This window comes from Neolamprologus multifasciatus, chromosome 10, assembly GCF_963576455.1.
Source record: "Neolamprologus multifasciatus chromosome 10, fNeoMul1.2, whole genome shotgun sequence".
Taxonomy (NCBI): domain Eukaryota; kingdom Metazoa; phylum Chordata; class Actinopteri; order Cichliformes; family Cichlidae; genus Neolamprologus; species Neolamprologus multifasciatus.
Window position 1 is genome coordinate 19,811,186 of NC_140448.1, and position 19,551 is coordinate 19,830,736.

General features: G+C 41.3%; 1 protein-coding gene across 5 annotated transcripts in view; it reads right to left on the minus strand.

The window, feature by feature from the left end:
• The window catches only part of LOC146510160 (phosphatidylinositol-binding clathrin assembly protein-like), a 29,981-nt gene that overhangs the window by 7,355 nt on the left and 3,075 nt on the right, over positions 1-19,551 (minus strand). Inside the window, exons 2-18 of one of the 5 annotated variants that reach the window (XM_085175763.1) lie at positions 15,382-15,524; positions 11,815-11,890; positions 11,318-11,420; positions 9,931-10,024; positions 9,722-9,833; positions 9,169-9,275; positions 7,715-7,756; positions 5,867-5,952; positions 5,292-5,355; positions 3,766-3,899; positions 3,432-3,529; positions 3,065-3,178; positions 2,923-2,953; positions 2,641-2,782; positions 1,630-1,653; positions 1,200-1,256; positions 901-1,020 (exon numbers count right to left, since the gene is read on the minus strand). In XM_085175763.1, the coding sequence (XP_085031889.1) occupies positions 901-1,020; positions 1,200-1,256; positions 1,630-1,653; positions 2,641-2,782; positions 2,923-2,953; positions 3,065-3,178; positions 3,432-3,529; positions 3,766-3,899; positions 5,292-5,355; positions 5,867-5,952; positions 7,715-7,756; positions 9,169-9,275; positions 9,722-9,833; positions 9,931-10,024; positions 11,318-11,420; positions 11,815-11,890; positions 15,382-15,524 (1,547 nt within the window). Of the gene's footprint in view, positions 1-900; positions 1,021-1,199; positions 1,257-1,629; positions 1,654-2,640; positions 2,783-2,922; positions 2,954-3,064; positions 3,179-3,431; positions 3,530-3,765; positions 3,900-5,291; positions 5,395-5,866; positions 5,953-7,714; positions 7,757-9,168; positions 9,276-9,721; positions 9,834-9,930; positions 10,025-11,317; positions 11,421-11,814; positions 11,891-15,381; positions 15,525-19,551 lie in introns of all 5 variants that reach the window. The other 4 variants (XM_085175761.1, XM_085175765.1, XM_085175764.1 and 1 more) reach the window with 4 other exon arrangements.

Here is a 19,551-nt window from a genome sequence, read left to right on the forward strand (position 1 = left end):
TCACCTGTCGAAATATTTCTTTCATAACTGTGGAGGCTCTTTTTCTGACATAGTCTAATGTGGCCTTCCTGTTTTTGAGTGTAACCAGTGGTTTACACCTTTTTGCAAAAACTCTATATTTCCATTCATGAAGCCATCGCTTGATTATAGACCTTGACAGTGATGCACCTATGTCCAACACCTAAGTGTTGTTAACACATTTAGATTCTGAAGTTTTTCTTAACCATGGATATGATTATAATCATTATAATTCTGTCTATAATTCTGTTTACTAATCTTCAATAGTCTTTCAGGTGTTTTGTTGTTGCTAAACTGGTGAATTCATGGTTTTTAAAAATGTACCAGGTTTTTGCCGTCTCTCTGATTGCTTTATTTTTTTTATTATTTTTTTTTTTTGGGGGGGGGGGGGGGGGGGGGTTAAGCCTAATGATGATGTCCCTCACTTGCACTGACATCTCCTTGGGCCTCATATTTAAAGTGTAGTGAAAAATCAACACTTCAGATATTGTGTCTTCAAAGCTTGTCCAAGAACAAAGAAATAGGCATAACCGGTCATGAAACAGTAAACTGTCCAATTAATGCGAAGCCTCTGAAAATGTGAGAATATCTATAAAAATTGCTGTAATTCCTAAAAAAGTTTGTCAAATTTTTCTGTTAAACCCCTTGAATCAAAGCTGAAAGTCTACACTTCAATCACATCATGATTGGTTGATTTGAAATCCACTGTGGTGGTGTACAGAGGCAAAACTACTAAACTTGTGTCTTTGTGCAACACAACTGCGTACTACCATTGCACAACTTGAGATGATCGCATTAGTGCCCATATGCTATGCTCTTGTCCCCACGCTCTCTGGCATGTTCATTAACATTTCTGCTTGTTTTTGTGAGGGCTGATGTTACCTGTGTTCCTGGGATGGGTCCAAAAGGATTGGTGGGTCTCAGGACAGGCTGGTTATACATGACATGCTGTGGGGGCATCATGGGAACGCCCCCCATCTGATGATTCATCTGAGGAGGGAGCTTCTCAGAGCACAGGTGAGAGCAGGCAGGGAAGGAGAAGAGTATGAGGGAGCGAAAGAGGTGGGCAGTAAACGGAGCAACGTGAACCGAGACAAAAGAATAAAAATAAACACTATTTATTGGATAAATTAAAAATCTCTGACTGCAAGACCACGATAAGACTGGAAGTTGTTCTTTACCATTCCATACACAGGCACTTGGGGTGTCGTCATAGGAAAAGCCACTGGTGCTGGAGCCTGTACAGAAAAACAGGGAGGGGCGTAATGCACAATCCTTTTTAATAGTGACCAAAAGAAATAAATTAAAATTAACCCTGATTCTGTTAGGGCAATTAATTTCTAATCTGTCAAAGATGTACCTCAAAGAAAGTCATTTTTTGTTTTTTTATGCCAAACAAATATTCCCATTTATTCGGCTTTTACAAGATCTTGGGAAACAAAATCAGCTTTAACGTTTAACAAAATTGAATCGAGATGACACCACAAGGGATAAAAGGACAGTTCTAAGACAGTACAATAAGGAAAATGATTAAGAAAGCAAAGCAGTGCAGTTCTGGAGGATGTCGTGGACAAAACGAGGAGCGAAGGAAAGGGGGCTGAAGAAACTTACATAGCCAGTATAGATCATCCCATTCTGTCAAGTTAAAGGAAAGAGAGAAAAGAAAAACAGTTAAAGACCTCTAAAATAGTTCCGCATACCACAATCACAGCCATGCCCGTTCTCTTTCTCCAAACAGGCAGAGAAGATAAAGCGGAATTTTTTGCACTTTCCTCATGTTAAAATCATCTACTTTCCATTCAAGGCGTGCCACCATCTTTCCAAACCATTTGCCGAGAAAATGAGCAGTTTGAGTTGAGAGGTCAATCAGTCCAAAATTAAAAGGATGAAACCAAACTGAATTGAAGAGACGTGTAGATAATTGGCATGGAGCACAAAAGGCACAGACACATTTGGGAGCTCCTTCAAAAGTACTGATGCATTGAAAGAGCTGGATACAGCCTCACTGCCAATCTTCTCAGTGGTCACTTTGTCTCTTTCACATGACCACAATTATTAGACATCTATAAAGACTTTTGTGAGAAAAATCCAACTGCGCGCAATGTCAGTTTTTATCATTATCTTAAAAAAGCTGAGGCTTTGGGGTTCCAGTTTTAAAAACTCAGAAGCGCCTAGAAAAATCTGTTTTGTTTTCATTACCTTATCACATTGTAAAGTCTACCAGCCAGTAGGGAAACACTAATGAGCGATAAAGCAACTGACTAAACAGCATGGAAGCCAGAAACCTTTTCAGTTTCTTGGCCAGCGCGCTGGAGCAAACCCATCCATTTAGAAATTCACCTAGGATCCCTCGTCCACTTATAGCTATCTTTGGTTTACAGAAATGTATATGTGAAATTATATTTTAATCCCAAATTAACCAACCATACTAAGTGGAGACTGGAGAAACTGTTAATAAAGCAGAAACCTTCACACCCATACTGTCTTGAGAAGACGTCTAATCAAGCAGCAGAAGTGGGAAAAAAAAGTGTCAGAGGGACTGTAAGTGCAACCACAAGACCTTGATGACACAAGCACAAACTCTTGCAGGCAATTAAAAAGTAATTGTAGCATTTATTTTACCATTTGAGGAACGGGCATGGGTGCAGGTGCCATGGGATGGGTGGTGTGAGTCCAGTTGGTGCTGGTGCACATGGTCTTCGATTGCCAGCCACTACCACCCGTCGGCTTCTTCTCTACCAGCTGACTCCACTGGAGCTCTGGCCTGATGCACAAAAACACACACAATCTAACACGTGCATTTACAGGTGCAAAGAGGATGCAAAAATCATTGAACTGCGTGAGAGAGCCGACAGCAGTCGTCTGCCTGCGGCTCGGCTTTTGATGTAAGGCAAACCCACTCACTTTTTAGCTGGCGTCCCCCCAAACTGCAGGTCTGGGAGAAGAAATAAAACAAAAATAAACATAGCATCAGTTGAAAGGGAGACACAGCATGACTGGTTAACAGGGAAAAAGTGAAGAGAAAATTTGCACATTTTGTACTCACTGCCAACAAGGTTGGCTAAGGATGAGTCCAAATCATTGGGCAGCATCTTCCCAGAGTGCAACGGGGCTCCAGGACTGTGAATTTGAGTGGGTGGGGATGGCTTTAGCAAGTCACCTGATGTCCACGGGTAACCATGGTAACGTGAAAAGAGAAGAAATGAGTCAAAAAGCATGAAGAAGCTAGCCGTCATTGTCAAAGCATAACATGCTTTAAGCGTGCGCCTGTTTGTGTGTGTGTGTGTGTGTGTGTGTGTGTGTGTGTGTGTGTGTGAGGTAGTGAGTGGGAATTTACTCTCATGCTTCATTGTACGTTAACATGATTATGTGTACATGTGCATGCGTGTGTGCACGTGCGTGCGTAGTCCTACCTCCCCAGGCGTTGTTGTTGTTGGGCACAGTGTGTGTGGTCTGGATGGGGGTGAAGTTAGGCTGCAGGGTGAACAGCTCACTAGTCAGGTTTGGCACACTGCAGGAAGGAAAATGGAGTGGAAAGCACAGTTTTTTCCTCACTTTATTCTAAAATGTAAAGGCTAAAGGCTTTTATCTAAAGACGTAGGGTAACTGGACAAAATATTAGGATAAGATCAAGGTAATAGACTTGTGACATTTAACTAATACAAAAAACACTTTTTTTAGCAGTATAGATAGGAGGCACTTTTTTTCTTTGTAGAAACTATATATAAGCGCAGACAATACACTCACTGGTTGTTGATGGGTACAATAGGTGAGTTAGAGAAGAGATCTGTGGCCCCTCCGCTGCTGTTGGCACTGCCCACTGATTGGGTGCTGGGTGACACGTTAGGTGTCTGAATGTCGATCACTTTGTGACCGTCCTCCTAGTCAGAATACATCAACACAATGTAGATGATTATGGTTAGTATAATACACACTAGGTTCACTTTGCTAGTACTATGTCAGACTCTTTTCTTTTTTTTTTTTGCCTTCGGAGCTTCCTTAATCCTTATTAGCAGCGAATCAACAAGGTGCTGGCGATTTTCCTCAAAGGATTTTGTCTATGTTGACATGGTAGCAGATTTGTCAGCTGCACATCTAGTGATATTACTTGTTCCACCACATCCCAAAGGTGCTCTATTGGATTGAGATCTGGTGACTACGAAGGCCATTTGAGTGCAGTGAACTCATTGTCATGTTCAAGAAGCCAGTTAGAGTTGCTGGTGGGAACAACCATCAAAAGATGGGTACACTGCAGTCATAAATACTCAGGCAGGCTGTGGTGTTTAAACAATACCCAGTGGTATCAAGGGGTATGCCAAGAAAACATCCCCCACATCCTTACACCACCACCAACCTGAACCATCCATATAGGCAGGATGGATCCATGGTTTTATGAGACCAGATCAGATCAAATCTTCTTTTGTCCAAAAGCGATTAAGGTTGTCCTCAAAGCTGGGTGTGTTATGCTCTTCTGCATACCATGGTTGTAACGAGTTTTTTTTTAAATTACTGTTGTCTTCCTATCAGTTTGAAGCAGTCTGGTCATTCTCTTCTGACATCAACGAGGCATTTTCTCCCAGAGAACTGCATCTTGCTGGATATTTTCTCTGTAACCCTAGAGATGGTTGTGTGGGAAAATCCCAGTAGATTGCAGCCCGTCTGGCACTAACAACCATGCTACATGCAAAGTCTCCTCACCTTTCTTCCCCATTCTGATGCTTAGTTTGAACTTCAGCAGGTTATCTTGACCATGTCTACATTCTTTAACTCATGCAAATGAGTTGCTGTCATATTATTGCCCAGTTTAATAGTTTCATTAATGAGCATTTTATTAGATAAATAACAAAGCATCCAGTGAGTGTGTATTTCAAGGGTTAATCTTCCTTTAAATTGTTAATATCGAATGAAAGGCTAGGATGGTTTGTTTGAGAATAAACTCCACTGCAGGAGTGCAGTATGTAGACTGAGAGTTCATTTCTATTCTGTGTGCAGCTCTGTATACTACAGAGAGACAGCGTATTTCACTGTACTGCAGAATTAATGCACTTGTCTATTCAACTTTAACAACAGTGTGGAGGGCAGAAAGTCTTAAGACACCGAGGTCTACATGGTTCACACACGCGAACGGATTTCAGAGTGTTTCACTAGCATAGAAGACAAAAGAACAGTTAATCTTTGGAAAACCTAAAAGCACAGGCAATCATATTGTGGTTGAATCCCTGCAATAGTTCTGGCATGTGGTATGTATGAACTGTGCAAACCGTTTGACTCACCTTGTGTTGCTGCAGTCGGTTGTCCTCCGTCTTGTCTTCCATACGGCTGAGAGAGATCCCCGTGCTGGAGAGAGATGACACTGCACTGGACAAGGTGCTGGATCTTAAGGTAAGACACACGCCCGCAAACACACACAGGGTTTACACGTCTCTTTAAATTTCTTTTTCTTTTTTGGGGGATATTTTTTACTTTACTCTTTGATACTTTTTAACAACACCATGTAAAGACCCCACTTAGTTATCTGGGCACCATCAGCATGACCCACGGTTGAAATGTTTCAAAGTAGTGATCAGAAACGAACTTTGAGTAAAATTTGATTGTAAGTATCATTTAAGCAACAGCATATGATGCATGTAGGTAAAATGCAAGTTTTATGTTGGCTATAAGAGAAACTGTAAAAATCTGGCAGTAGTAAAATTCATGGTGGCAGATCAGCAGTACACCATGGTTGCTGTAGTGCTAATACTGGTAGCAGTAAGGGAAAGAACAGCTGTAGCAGAAATAATAGTTTTAAAAGTAGCATTAAGTGAGTGATGCAGCAGGCCTGAGGTGCCTGTCTGTGATCCGATCATACCTGCTGGCGGTGGAGAGGTCCTTGAGCTTCCTGCCTTCCAGAGAAGCTAGATGCTGCTCCAGAGCCTCCAGGAGAGAGCTGGGAGCCTGAGGGGGGTGGGGTTCAGCAGATTACAACCATGGGCAAGTAGGCAAATTGGGGCACTTAGCTCGCTTTTCCCTCCTCTCCTCACTTCTCATTTCATCTCTCTCTCACACACACAAAGCAGCAGCAAAATTTAGACATCACCCTCAAATTCACTATCTACTCTACGACAGCTCTTTGTTCTGTTTTTTTTTTCATTTGGTTTCATCAGGTTTGGTTGGCCAGCATGCACATGTTAGCTTTGGATCATGCAAGCGAGTCCACAGCAGGACTGACAGGTCGGGACAGAGCAGAGCATCATCGCTACGGGGCTCCAGAGTCGAAACACAACAAACACGTCTGTGAACCATCTAACGAGCCCATGCAGAGGCCAGCAGTGCACAAATGCTCTCGTAAACACACACACTTACACACGCATACACAGAAAGAAAATCACTATCCAAAATTTAAGAGTTAACTTGTGGATTCCACAGTAAGATTCATGTGTTAGTGGTTTGATTGGCTGAGGAAGTAATCACTGGAGCTAAGCACCAAAACTGTGTCCCGCTGGAAGCCAAGGAAGTTAACTCAGTCAAATGTAAACATCTGGTGAAAAAACCAGGTATACACATCGAACAGCTGGCCTGCACTCATTACTGGAAAACAAAAAGGATGGATGGTTTCATTTGGACCACATGTGATACCACAGTTTTCACCCAGAGCTTTACATTTCAGCACCAGAGAACACAAGGCAAACACAACAGGCAAAGAAAAGATTTCTCATATACTTATTTTAAGGGGGAAAGAGAGTAAAATGCGAATTCTGGGCATCCTTCTTCAGAGAAATCTAGAATATGCTAAAAGTTTAAAATTAAAACAGACACATATCTAGAGCTTAGTAAAGGCATGGTTCACTATGTTGTTGAATAAGGGCATATAAGGTCTTCATAAGCACTACAAACACGACATAAATGTAGAAAAGAAAAAGAAAAAACAACTTTTTTCCATTTAAGGTTTTTTTTTTTGTCACATTGTTAAAATCCAATGAAAAGGATAAGCTGTATTCAAGGACCATAGCATAGTATGCAGTACTTATGATGGCATTATGTACACCTATCCAAGTCATATTTGCAGAAACCTATTTAACAAAAACCATTCGCTGCTCTCCCCACAGCTAATACAAAGGGACATAATCTGTTCAGAAAGTGATGTGAACACTGCTTAGATGGACAAAAGCCTATTTCATAAAGTTGTGCTGACTTTTTTTTGTATGATAAGCCTTTGAGTCAACAGACAAGCTTTGATATTTACACTGGGAAAATGCCTGAAAGACTGCCAGAAAAAATTCTGACATATTATATGCCCCAGTCACGGACATCTAAAATTAATCTGAAAAAAGAGAGAGAGAGAGACTGAAAACTTTTGTGGCTGTGCTGCATAAAAACTGATTTAAAAAAAATCTTACCTTAGAGTAAAATTTGTTCTGCAAGGATTCAGATAGGAAAACATGACTAAAAATTGTCAAGGGGGGAAAATGCTGCTTTCAGGCTAGTTGCATGTGTCCTCTCTATTCTCGATTCAGACAGAAAAGGAGACAAAGTGAAGGAGTTAAGGAGAGTGAAGAAGAGAGGAGGAGGACGGGGCAGCTGCAGTGTGGGCAGGTCTGTAGGGTGAGTAGGGAACGGGAGCGTTTAGAATGAAGCATTATGGGACTGACTTTGACGGATTTAATACACTGGTTGACTGACTGGTTGATTGACTGATTGTGATGAGATGTAGACTGACCTGTGTGAGATCGGGGCTGTCGCCCTGATCTATCCCAACTCGCTGTGTCACAAAAAAAGGAAGGAGGGATAGGGGGAGGGAGGAGGGAGGCAAAATAAAAATAAAACCAAATGTAACAATAAATCAGGGAATAACCAAAAAAAGAAAGAGAAAAAACCCAACAAACCACATAGTAATAAAAAATAAAGGGAAGAGGCGTGTTGAAGGAAGAAGAGGAAGAGGAGGAGGAGGGAGAAAGAAGAATCAAACCCAAGCATTCATTACTTCATGCAGTGGCTGTAAAGGAAAACAAAGAAAAGACAACAGAGGAGGAGGGCGCATGCACACGCATACAAACACCTATATATATGTATATATATATATACACACACACGCACACAGTACATGTACACACACACTTATAAATACACACACGATGAGATCTGGTTGGAAATGAAAGCTGAGCACAACGACTGATTGGACAGGCAGGGCACAGAGGGCAGACAACAGGTCATGTGACTGCAAGATAAGAAACATCCAAAAGGAAGACACTCAACTAATGTTGACTTTGAACAGAAAGAAGAAGGGGAGGGGGAGCACAGATGACACACAAACAGACAAACACATTTTGTTAGACAGGTAAAATGAATGGGTCCTTAAAGTCAACGTTAGTCTTTCTTTCTTTTTCCTTTTTTTTCTCTCTTTCTTTGGGATCAAGTGGCTGCATCCCAAACCTTCTTCCAAATGGGAACGAAACCAAGCAGCGAGGCAGCTTTTGAAGATGTACACGATTATACTGCGCAGTCTACAGATCATAAAACTGTTTATATTTATTGTGAAGCCCAGCAAGAGCTGTTAACTGAGTAACAGCCATTTAAAAATAAAAGAAACTTCTATTTATTAACAAAAATTAAAAAAAGAAATAGGGTGGAAATTAAGCTATTAGAACAAGAGAAAGAGATAGTGATAGAAAAAGAGCTTGCTTGGGCATGCAGTGCAGGCATGTGAACAGGCAGCACACGAGGGGTCTCTCAACTGGAAGCTCTACATGAGTGTCTCTCTGATAGCCTATAAGACTCTGGCGTTAATGACTGCCTTGAAGTAAACCCCTCCCTAGGCCAGGGCAAGAGAGGGACAGAAACAGGAGAAGATCTAGTGCAAAAAAGAGACTTGGAAGATTAAAGAGAAGAAGCTCCCGGAGGCTGATCTGCGGTCAGTTTAGGTCTGAGACGATTGACCGTAAATCAGTTCCCGGGGTAACAGAAGTCTGGAGCAAATCTCAACAGGTTCAAGTGCGCTTTTCTGCAGATTAAATTTCTCCTGAGTGACAGGACGAAATGAGAAAGGAGCATTTAATATATTTATATGAAATCATAGAGGAAGGAAGGCCGTTGAGATTCGCTCCAAATAGATATTCCCATCGTCTTTACAGGTGTTTAACTCCATCGAAGAGCGGCAGGACAAACGGACATTACCTCCGCCACTTTGAGAAACTCGGACAGTTTGGTCATCCTGTTGAGGAAGGTCTTGTAGATCTCTAAAGCTTCTTTGCACTGGTTCTTCTTCATGTCAAAGTATTTCTCTGCGTGCCAGAAGACGAGAAACAGCTAAAGAAACAGAATTTACTTTGACCTGCAGCAGTGTATACTGTAAAAGACAACTTTTAAAAATCAATCTGGTACTGATTTTCCCTGTTAAGCCTGTCTAATTCTTGTCCATGCAGGATGAAATTAATTTTCATTAAGACTCCCACTTACAATAAAATCATAGAGTCTGATGGTCTCTTATCAGACCCTCACACCTCACTGCCTTAATAATTAAAGGAAGAAAAGAAGTTGATCATTACACAGTGGTCCTTAATTGAACTCTGGAAGACAGTGGGAGGAAAAATTGATTTTCTCTAAAGAAGGATTAAGTGGAGTTGGATGGAGTCACAGTCTTGTGATCTTGACATCAGAGGAAAATTACCACATAAATATAGAACGAACTAAAGATAGACAAAATCTGGATCTGCAGTGTCGTGCATACCCAACATGTTGATGACGCCTTCGTTATAAGCGGCAAACAACCGTATGGAGTCTTTAAACAGCAACATGAAGGCTGTGTTGATCACTCCGTTTGTCAGCTCGTTGGAGTTTGGCTGGACGATAGGAGGAACAAACAAGAGATGAGATATTGAAGTGACAGCTTCAATTCCTTACATTAAAGGGGTTGGAGCGATTAAGGCAGATGTTTACCTGGAAATCCAGCAGTGCATCCAGCTGGTTCTGAATGATAGGCAAAGTCTTAATCAGCTTCTCTGTGTTCATGGTGCGCATCACACCATCAGCCCTAAGAATCACACAGGAGAACACACGCAGAACTCATCAAGCCTGTAGAGGAAATGATGTACGTGCACTGAAAATCAAGAGTATGTAACTTCCTCCTCTGTAGTCTTCCTCTTTTTGTCTTACCTGGCCAGCTTCATTTTCAGCATCAAACATATCCACTAGCCCTCCTTTGCACGTGTCAAACAGTCTCTGCCACGCTTCTCTAACTTTATCGCCGAACTGGTCGTCCTGAGCTGTCTCGCTGATGTATTCATTTCTGATCTGGTCCATTTTGGTCACTCTCAGTGAAAATCTGAGCATCTTCATCTCTGCCTCTGGTCTTTTTGTTAGTGGCATCTCTAAACCATACATCATAGCAGGTCTCACTATAGTCTTGTACAGCTTCCTTTTCACCCTGCTATCCTTCTGTCACAAATCACCCTGACACTCATCTCTATCCAGTCCACCCTGCCTACACTCTTCTCTTTGCCTCTTTTGTGCACAAGCCACTGCTTTGGATGGTTGGCCCCAGATGTTTAAACTCATTTGCCTTAACTATCTGTACTCCTTACAGCTTCAGCTTTACAACTGTTCCCTCCTCTTCTTCCTCTTCTCTCTGGAGCATACCTCCACCTCTCCAGGCTCTCTTCCAGCTCCTCCCTACTCTCACTACAGGTCACACTATCATCTGCAAACACTACAATCCACTGAAAGTCCTGCCTGACCTCATCTAACCCTGATGTAATCCCACTCTGACCTCCCCACTGAAAAATGTAAAAATGTCCTCACGCATGTCCTAAACCAACCTCACACTCATCCTTTGTTGGTTCAATACTTGTAATTGTTTTCCTTTGTTTGGTCTATTATGACCACTAGCTTATAATTACAATGTTTTAAGATTGCAGTTATGATATACTGACTCTAATACAGCATTTTAGCATCAAGGGTTTTCAATTTCTTGCTCAACATTGTTCTAGAATATCACTAATAGGACTCTAAGCTTTTATTACTCAAAGGCTCAGTTCATCTACTCTCTGTGCCCTTTTAGCTCTGTCTCTTTAAGGTCCTACTCTCTTCTGATTGGCTGCCCATATGCAAACAAAGCTGTTGCTAGGTAGCCCCGCCCTCTCATCTCAAACATAGGCACAAGACCACTTGACACAAAAATAGAAACCATTTTGAACACACTGTTTTTACAAGACATGCATTTGTCACTTGGGGCTGGAATGACTAGAAAATATATTTACTGTTTCTACTATACAGGTAAAGCAGAGAATAAAAAACAGGCAAAGTGTTACAAGCAAGAGTATCCTACCCTCTCTTCATTTTTGTGAAGTCCACCGCTGCTAGTCTGTAAGACATGGCTTTTTCATTCAGATAGCGGCTGTAGCGTCTGATGAAGGTTGACATGTTATACCCTGTAGGGCAGAGAGAGGGTGCTGCAGTTAGAGATTGATCAGCTTGACCAATTTTCACATTAGATTAAGAAGCTACACTTATTTTAATTAAAAATATAGTCGCTTCTTTGCGACCAACCTGCATTTCCAGTGCTCATGCATTACCTTACTTTATTTATTTATCTTGTTTTCCTTTTGTATATATAATTAAAAAGTCACCAAGCATGTTTTTTTAATTTTCCGCAGCCTTTGTAACAAACAAAGGGTACAGTCATCGGTAGGTTTTTCAGATTTGGTCTGTCTGAGCAGCAGCTTATTGATAGCGCTACCAAGGCAGTGAGAGTCCGACATAAAGTCATTTTGTTAGATGTACAGCACTGCTGAGTCTACAAAGAACCAAATGGCATTAAATCACCTTGTAGTGCAGCCTTATCTAGAAAGTTGTTGAGGTTGAAGAGTGTATTCCTGGAGGCAAGGTACTGCATCAATCTCTGAAGGAAAAAGAACAGAAGAATGAGTTAGTGATTTCTCTCTTTCTGTGGCCTGACAGTTTCAAGTCAAGGCCAAACTGCCACATGGGCAGCCTGTATGTACACAAACGTTGCAGCTTTATCTGCATTCTTCAGAGGGTAATTGTGCTGGCTTGGGTGACGCAGGTAACGTTTGACAAAAGAAGTTCTTCTTGTTGCAAAGTTAAATTTAAAAGTAATAAAATGTACCTTCCAGTTGAACTCTGTTTATTGTTTCGGTGCCTTTTTAATGCAGTAGTGTGACAAATAATATTACTGTGCACTGTGCACAGTAATATTATCTGTGCTTTCTGTGTGTTTTTAGTGAATTAAAATCTAGTGTTATTGTATTTATATGTTATCAATAATTAGCATATCTGTGGCATCTTACTGTAAAGATCATAGCATATGTATATATTTGTGTATCTACCCTACCTATGATTATATATGAATGAAACCTTGCACAAACATCGTCACACGTACAGCGATTTTTAGCATCTATATGTTTTTTTTAAAAGATTTATTATAAATCACAATTCTTTTGATTTTCATATTCACCACCTCCCTGCAAATGTGACGTTATATTCTCCATTTGTGTTTGTTTCACATTTCTCAATCCACAATTGTGCTCGTACGTAATTTAAAAGTCACCAAAGTTTGTATCTGTGACAGACTTTTGTTCATGTCACCACGGAAACATGGAAGAAGAATTTGAAAAAGCACCACAGGCCTGGCATTTTGTGTATGCACTTTGCTAAGGCCTCAGTCATGCAGGTCTAGGAAAACTGTATTCCCTGAGCACTTGGCAAGTGGTTTGCAAAGAGGGTAAATGCTAAAAGGACTGGTCCTTATAGAGGGCTTTTCTACTGTACTGGAGCACTCAAAGCACTTTATACAACATGCTTTATTCATCCATTAATAAAAGGACTTTTTTCTGCACCTAAGTGCTTTCTAGCTAACACTGGAGCTGCCAGAGATTGAACCACCAACCTTTCAATTATCTTGTTCTACCTTCTGAGCTACAGCCACCTCGTGGTGCTGCACCAAAAACCTTCTTGTGATTGCTTTGTTTGCTAGCAGGCTTCAACATTTGCACATATTTTACTGCTATGCTTTACAGCTTCTCCACCACTCAGTGAGTAATTGTCGTCGAGTGTTTATAGATATAGTGTAAATTGCTGTCAACGCCCAACGCTTGTTGCCCAAAGCGTTCATAACCCCTGTATACCTCTTTGCTCCCAATTTCATCTAACAATCTCCAGCAACTGCTCACCAAATGGTCAGGGATAACACATTTCTCATTAGTAACCAGTGGTTGCTATCAGCAGTGCACTCTCTAACCTGCACATGGCCAAATTCTAAGCTAGTCAGCATTAGCTGCTAACTTAGCAATTGGCGCTTGTTCAAAGTTACATCTGATCTAAAAAAAAAAACAAAACACGGAGCCCCGCAGGGGACATGGGAGAAAAAAAAAATTATGACGGACTTTTGTGAGATCTCGCAAAACTAACTCGGGATCTCGCAAAAGTTTTTTTCCGTCTTAATTTTTTTTTTCTCCCATGTCCCCTGCAGGGCTCCGTAACATCTGCAACACAAAAGCAGATTTAAGGCTGCAAAAATTACACCACTCTGCATTTAATCATCAGTTATAATTAATCTCTGGCTCTCTTCCACAGTGTGTCTTTGTCCTGTCTTCCTCCCCTCACCCCTAACCGGTCGCAGTAGATGGCCGCCTCTCCCTGAGCCTGGTTCTGTTAAGGTTTCTTCCTGTTAAAAGGGAGTTTTTGCTTCCCGCTGTCGCATCATATTATTGTTGGGGTTTTTTCCTGTTGTCTTTGCATTGTAGGGTCTTGACCTTACAATAAAAAATCACCTTGAAGCCACTGTTGTTGTGATTTGGTGCTAGAAATTGAAAACGGCAAACATTAAAGCCAGTGGGTGACATCACTGTGTCTACAACAAAGTCTAATATAGAGTCTACGGGTTTGACTAGCATCTTATAGTAGCCAGTGTTACCAAACTTGGGTATATTAGCTATCGCTGTGTAACTCACTTTCTTACTTGTTTCACTGACCGTTTGCCCCGTCTTTATTTGAAAGCTCTTGCCCTACTTTTTTTTTTGCCTTTTACTAATTTCACAGCCAAGAAGGAAACAGTGAAATAATCGTCCTGAAACTGTATGAAACAGACACACTGACATCCTTGAAAACTGTATCAGCATTCATTAACATGTCCAGGCTTGATGTAGTTTGTCTAAGTTGAGTTACCCAGGGGGAAAAAAGCAGATTAACTTTCCTGTAACAACTGAAAGCAGGCAGACAATTAAGAACTCAATGGAGAAAAAAGGCAGCCTCTGGAAAAAGCTGCATGTATTTGTTTCGTTTATTTGAGTCGTGGTTGCCAGGGTGGATCAGGTCAGTCAGCTCGCTGTGGTGTTTTAACATTAAGAGCTGACTCATACGACTTTTCCTTGATCTAGCGTTCACAATCTGCCCTCACTACCAATACAAAACAACCCCTTCTTTCCTTAACTGATATCCCATTTGCAACAAAACCCATTCCAGCATCCACTTTTTAAAAGGATCAGATCACGTTAAGCAAGCTTTGATGCCAATTCAGAGGCCTGTAAACACGCAGTCTTTCTGGCCAGGGTGAAAACCAGTGAGGAAAAAGCCAGGCTAAAAACGCCCAATTTAAACAACCCTGACAAATTTTTAAAACATCATGTCACTGCTCATGTCACTGAAAGCTTTGTTGCTCACATGCTCTGAAAGGGTCATCGTCCCCGGAGTAATCGTTGCCACGGCACTTCTATCTAGTCTCAGGAGCTCATCATTTAACATGTTTGATGTTTTTTGGTCGCTGCTCTCGCAGGGCGCGCAGTGGAGCGCGGCGATTTGTCATACTGGCCATTGAAATGTCAGCCGAATATTTCATCTGTCCTTGCTGGACACATGGAAGACACGGTTTCAAAGAATCTCACTGAGGGTGCGTTGGAGAGAAATCTCTACAAAGTATTCAGGATCGATCAAAACACCAGCAAGCTCAGAGTTCGCAGAGTATTAGACTGTACAGGAAATGGTTTGATCGTCATCTTTTGCTGCCTAGTGACAAATTGTGTAATTAATTGATAACACACACAGGAGTCACTGATAATGAGAGGTTATTTGGTGCCTTTTTCTATTGGAAGAGCAATACTGATGAATAGATGAATAAGCTTTTCTACATTTCTATTAGAGCTTCGGCAGAGTCGTTTTGGCCTTTCAAGTCACGTCCCACCACTCAGGAAATGTTGACCTCAAAAAAACAGTGAGACGGATCATTTTAGAAGCACCATAGTGCATTTAAGATCTCTTTAAAACAAGCGTTTTTAGTCAGGATGACAAATAATTTTCCTGTTGTCACAAGATCAGAGGGGACAAACATCCTCCGAATTTCCCCGGGCATCCATACGTCGATGCGGGTTGACTCACCTCATTGCCGTACATCATGAGGTGGTGTGTGGTGATGAGCGCTTTAAAAACCACAATCCAGCTGTTGCTAGTTGTGCGCTCCAGCAGTGTGTCTGCCAGGTGGGGGATGCTGACGTTCAGCTCATTGGTGCAGTGGATCAGGTCTGGAGGAGACAAAAAAAATAGATGACCCATGAAACAATCTGGAGAAAAGTGTGAAAGCAAGGTGAAGGAACACACAAATAAACTCCAACCCCGCCTGTTCACTTACTGTAAGTCATTGTGAATAAAAGCAACAGCTGCTGATGGAGTGAACAATCACACTAAATGAAGTCATATTGACCGGTGCATTTATCTCGCCTCAGTGAACAAATGATTGATTAATGATATCGATGAATGATATAGTCTCTATAGATGGATGTATCTCCAAATGCACATCTGAGACTGTAATTCAGCAATGCTGCCAGCCTCCTCTACAAAAATATCAATAGAATATCAACTCAGAAGATGGAAAGGTACATTGCAAGGTCGATTCCATTCCTGCGTAATGAACTTAAGCGACACATATTTTATTTAGGAAAAAAAAAACTAAAAAAAACTGTCAGATGAATGGAGTGATGATGAATATTGACTGTGAGTTTTCTTCCCGAGCATCTTTGTTAGCGATGACGGACTAAAACAGATGACCCCCACCCTCCCAACAGTTAACATCCGAGAGTCGCATCTAGAATGTAAATTGGCCGTTCAAAGCAAATGTGGAACACGTTTTAAAAAAGGGAAAAACAGCTCGGTAGTGTATGTCAGACTCAAAGGTCTGGCAAACGACAAGCCGAGTGTGTGCTCGCATGTGTGTGTTCACATCTGAGAACTGGCAGGGAAACAGAGGTTTTTGTTTGTGCTCAGTCTTGTAGATACAACAAAAATAATTAAATAGAGATAAGAAGTGTTGCTGGGATGGGTTGCAGGAATGTTGCCCTACATTCTTTAAGGAACTGGACTCAGAAGCAAAATGCAAAGTATGTTTGGCATCTGTTGAAGCACAAAGACTTGCAGGCTTCTAGTAAAATGGTGCAAACATGCCCCGTGTTTTACACAGTGCATTACAGACTGCATAGCCTACAGATCCACTTATGTGATTCTGAAATGTTCAATTACTGTAAACGAAAGGTTGTTAAAATCTTCAGGGACAGATTTTCTTATCTTGACTTGGGGCATTTCTACAGTAAAAACCTTTTTTTATAAACACACTATACACAGTGCATTCATAATATATAGCTCATGCTATTTGCTCAGTGACATTTATCAGCAAGCTGGAGATTTTTTTCCTGGATAAACAATCTGCATCAAATTCTCCGTGATGCTGTTAAAAGTGAGATTGTGCAGGCTGCTTAAAGGCCAGCTGGTAACAGGGTCTCAGCTAATCCTGGTAAAACACACACTGGGACCAAAAGTGATAAACAGACAGAAGAAATGAATCTAAAATGTTACCAGATGAGATGAGAAATGTGAAATCAGGACGATCCGCGGTTTCACTTGAATTTGGTAACAAGACACCAGCAACAAAAGTGTGTCGCACAATTATAATGAAAGGGACTAAATTAAAGAGTCCCTTGTGCAATCAGAGAAAACCACTGTAGTCACAGGCAGACGGGGAGAGCATCTGTGTGCTGAGATACTGAGAAAGCTGTTTGGTTTCTGAGATCTGCTTCTTTTTTCTTTTTTTTTGCAGGATCAGAGGTTATCAGTGTTTTGTTTTGAAAGCTTGATGAGGTTTTCTGCAGCCACTGAAACGCTGGATACCAAAGAGTCCCGGTTCGCAGCCTGATTAACCATTGAATGCATGTCGAAACACACCTTAAGCAACAGCGACCAGCTGATGCTTCGATCCAACTCAGCTTGGTCTTATTTTATTTTAGTTTCGACTGCGAAAGCCTCAGCAGGAACAGCACAGCCAATAATAAGTGTAAAAGTATTGATTATAGGTCGTCACCTCATCCAGCTTGGCCTACAATGAATTACGAACGCAGCCAAGACTGTCAGACTCAACTCTGCTGCATTAATGTCATGACATTTGGTCTCCTGCTTTAGGGCCAAATATAAGCCAAAGGTCTGTCCACTCCCTACATCTGAAAGCAGAAAATGTAACATGCACAGGAAGCAGTAAAATTGGCACAAGAAACAATTCCCAAACTAACGCATATTGAATAGATATATGTATATATACGCAACAATAAAATCCTCAATTCCTCCTTTAAAATCCTTAATCTGCGCCTCTTGCATTCCATGTCTAAATTAGGACAATTTCTCTGAAACCCTGTATGTTTGCTTTTATGTTCATGGGCTTTTAACCTTAAGGACTAGAGCTTCTAGTAGTTTTATGTGACACTTGAATAAAAACGATGTAAGATGAGGCAACAGAGTGGAAAAATAACCACATATTTGCCTCATATTTAGAGGTAGTTGAGCTCAAAAGCAGAGCTTGAAGAAGGATGATCCTAGGAAATTCAGAAACAACTAAATATAAAAAAAACCCAAACATCTATATCATGTTTTATGTAACTAAACAGCAGACAAGGTCAAAAGGTGTTCAGTTTTACACTGCCTGTGAGTAGCCAGTAACTAATTCACTGGAGGTTTAGAGATATTTAACTTTTAGTAGGGTAATTACTACATTTCCATGTCCCAATCTGTTTGTTCCTTTGGGTGACAATTCATCAGCTGGGATTTAACCATCGATGTGTGGCTGTGCAAACAGCCAGAGGGATGTGATGATGATGACAATGATGATGATGAAGTATTGATTGCACGATTGCCAGCTGGGATTATTGATAAGCCGAAATCCACACAGGAAAAAAATCCAGATAAAGAACACAAAAAGAAGTGAGATTTATGCTGCAAGCATGCAAAGGTTTGCACGATTACACGACAACACGGCGCTAAATTTAAGACACCTGTAATACTGGTTAGGATCAAATGTAAGAGCAGAGTTTTAAAGTATGCATGACTGAAGGGATTTGAGCTCATAAAGAGATTTACTTTAAAATGCAATAAAAACTTTTTTTCCCCTCCCATGTGTTTTAAGGCCTTGGCGTTAAAAAAAAGAAAAGAAAAAAGTGAATATCATTCAAAGCGTGTAATTGAACTACAAGATGTCAGAGTAAGCATGTGTGTGCGTGGCGGGGAGGGGGGATTCATGTATATTACTCTTCTGTTTGACCGCCTGTGCGGCTGAGCCCCGTCATCCGTTGCATTTTTGCTCATCTGTCATCACTTCTTCCTCTTTCTCGCTGCTGCCTTTCACTAAATCCAGCCGAGAGGCCAAAAGTGAAGAACATCGGAGCAAAAAAGGCAGATAATTATTCTCGACACAATTAGCTTCTTTTTGAATAAATCTACGTGACGCTACAGCATTTCAGCAGTGACGCACAAGCAAAGAAATCATACAGTGAATACCACTGCTGACTGTGCTCCGGGGGCAGAAGGTAATTTTTAGCCTGATTACTCTTCTACTATGTCATTACCCTGTGCTTGTGTGTGTGTCATGCTCATTATTTGCTGTGGGTCATCAAAGATGAACATTTGCCACTGAAGTCACCTACCACAGCGGCAAGGTCATGACCCCGTAAGGGGGGGGGGGAGGAGGCCTGGGTTTGGTCACGCTGAATAGATTTATTGTGTGTAGCATTTACTCTATGCTGTGCCTGCTGTGGTGGATCAATAACAACTAGAGTGTATTTTAACTCTGCTTATCAAACTAACCTCAGATTATTTTAACAGATTCTTTCTTTCCAATCTGAACAGTTTCTTCCCGGGAGCTCTGTATTCTTTTAGCCACACCGAGTTTGCTCCACTCGCTCGTGTCCTCCATGCAGAGAACTTTTATAATAAGTTTTGCATTATCTGAAAATACAAACCAAATGTCCGCCGTTTTCTCATAACCTGAGTTTACCACGCAGGTTCGGTTAGAAAAGAGTCTCGGATGCATTGATGGTTGAACAAAGAGACCTGTGATTGCACGCAGTCCTGTACAGCTGACTCATCAGAAGCTCCTTGAGAGCAGTTGTGTTCAGTGCCTTTTCTTTGCATTCTTTATTCACTTCCCCACCAAGGTCCTCTCAGCCAAATTAAGGCTCAGGCCCACTGACCGCCTGATGACAAACACACTTCCTTCCTGGATCGCCTCCTTAACCT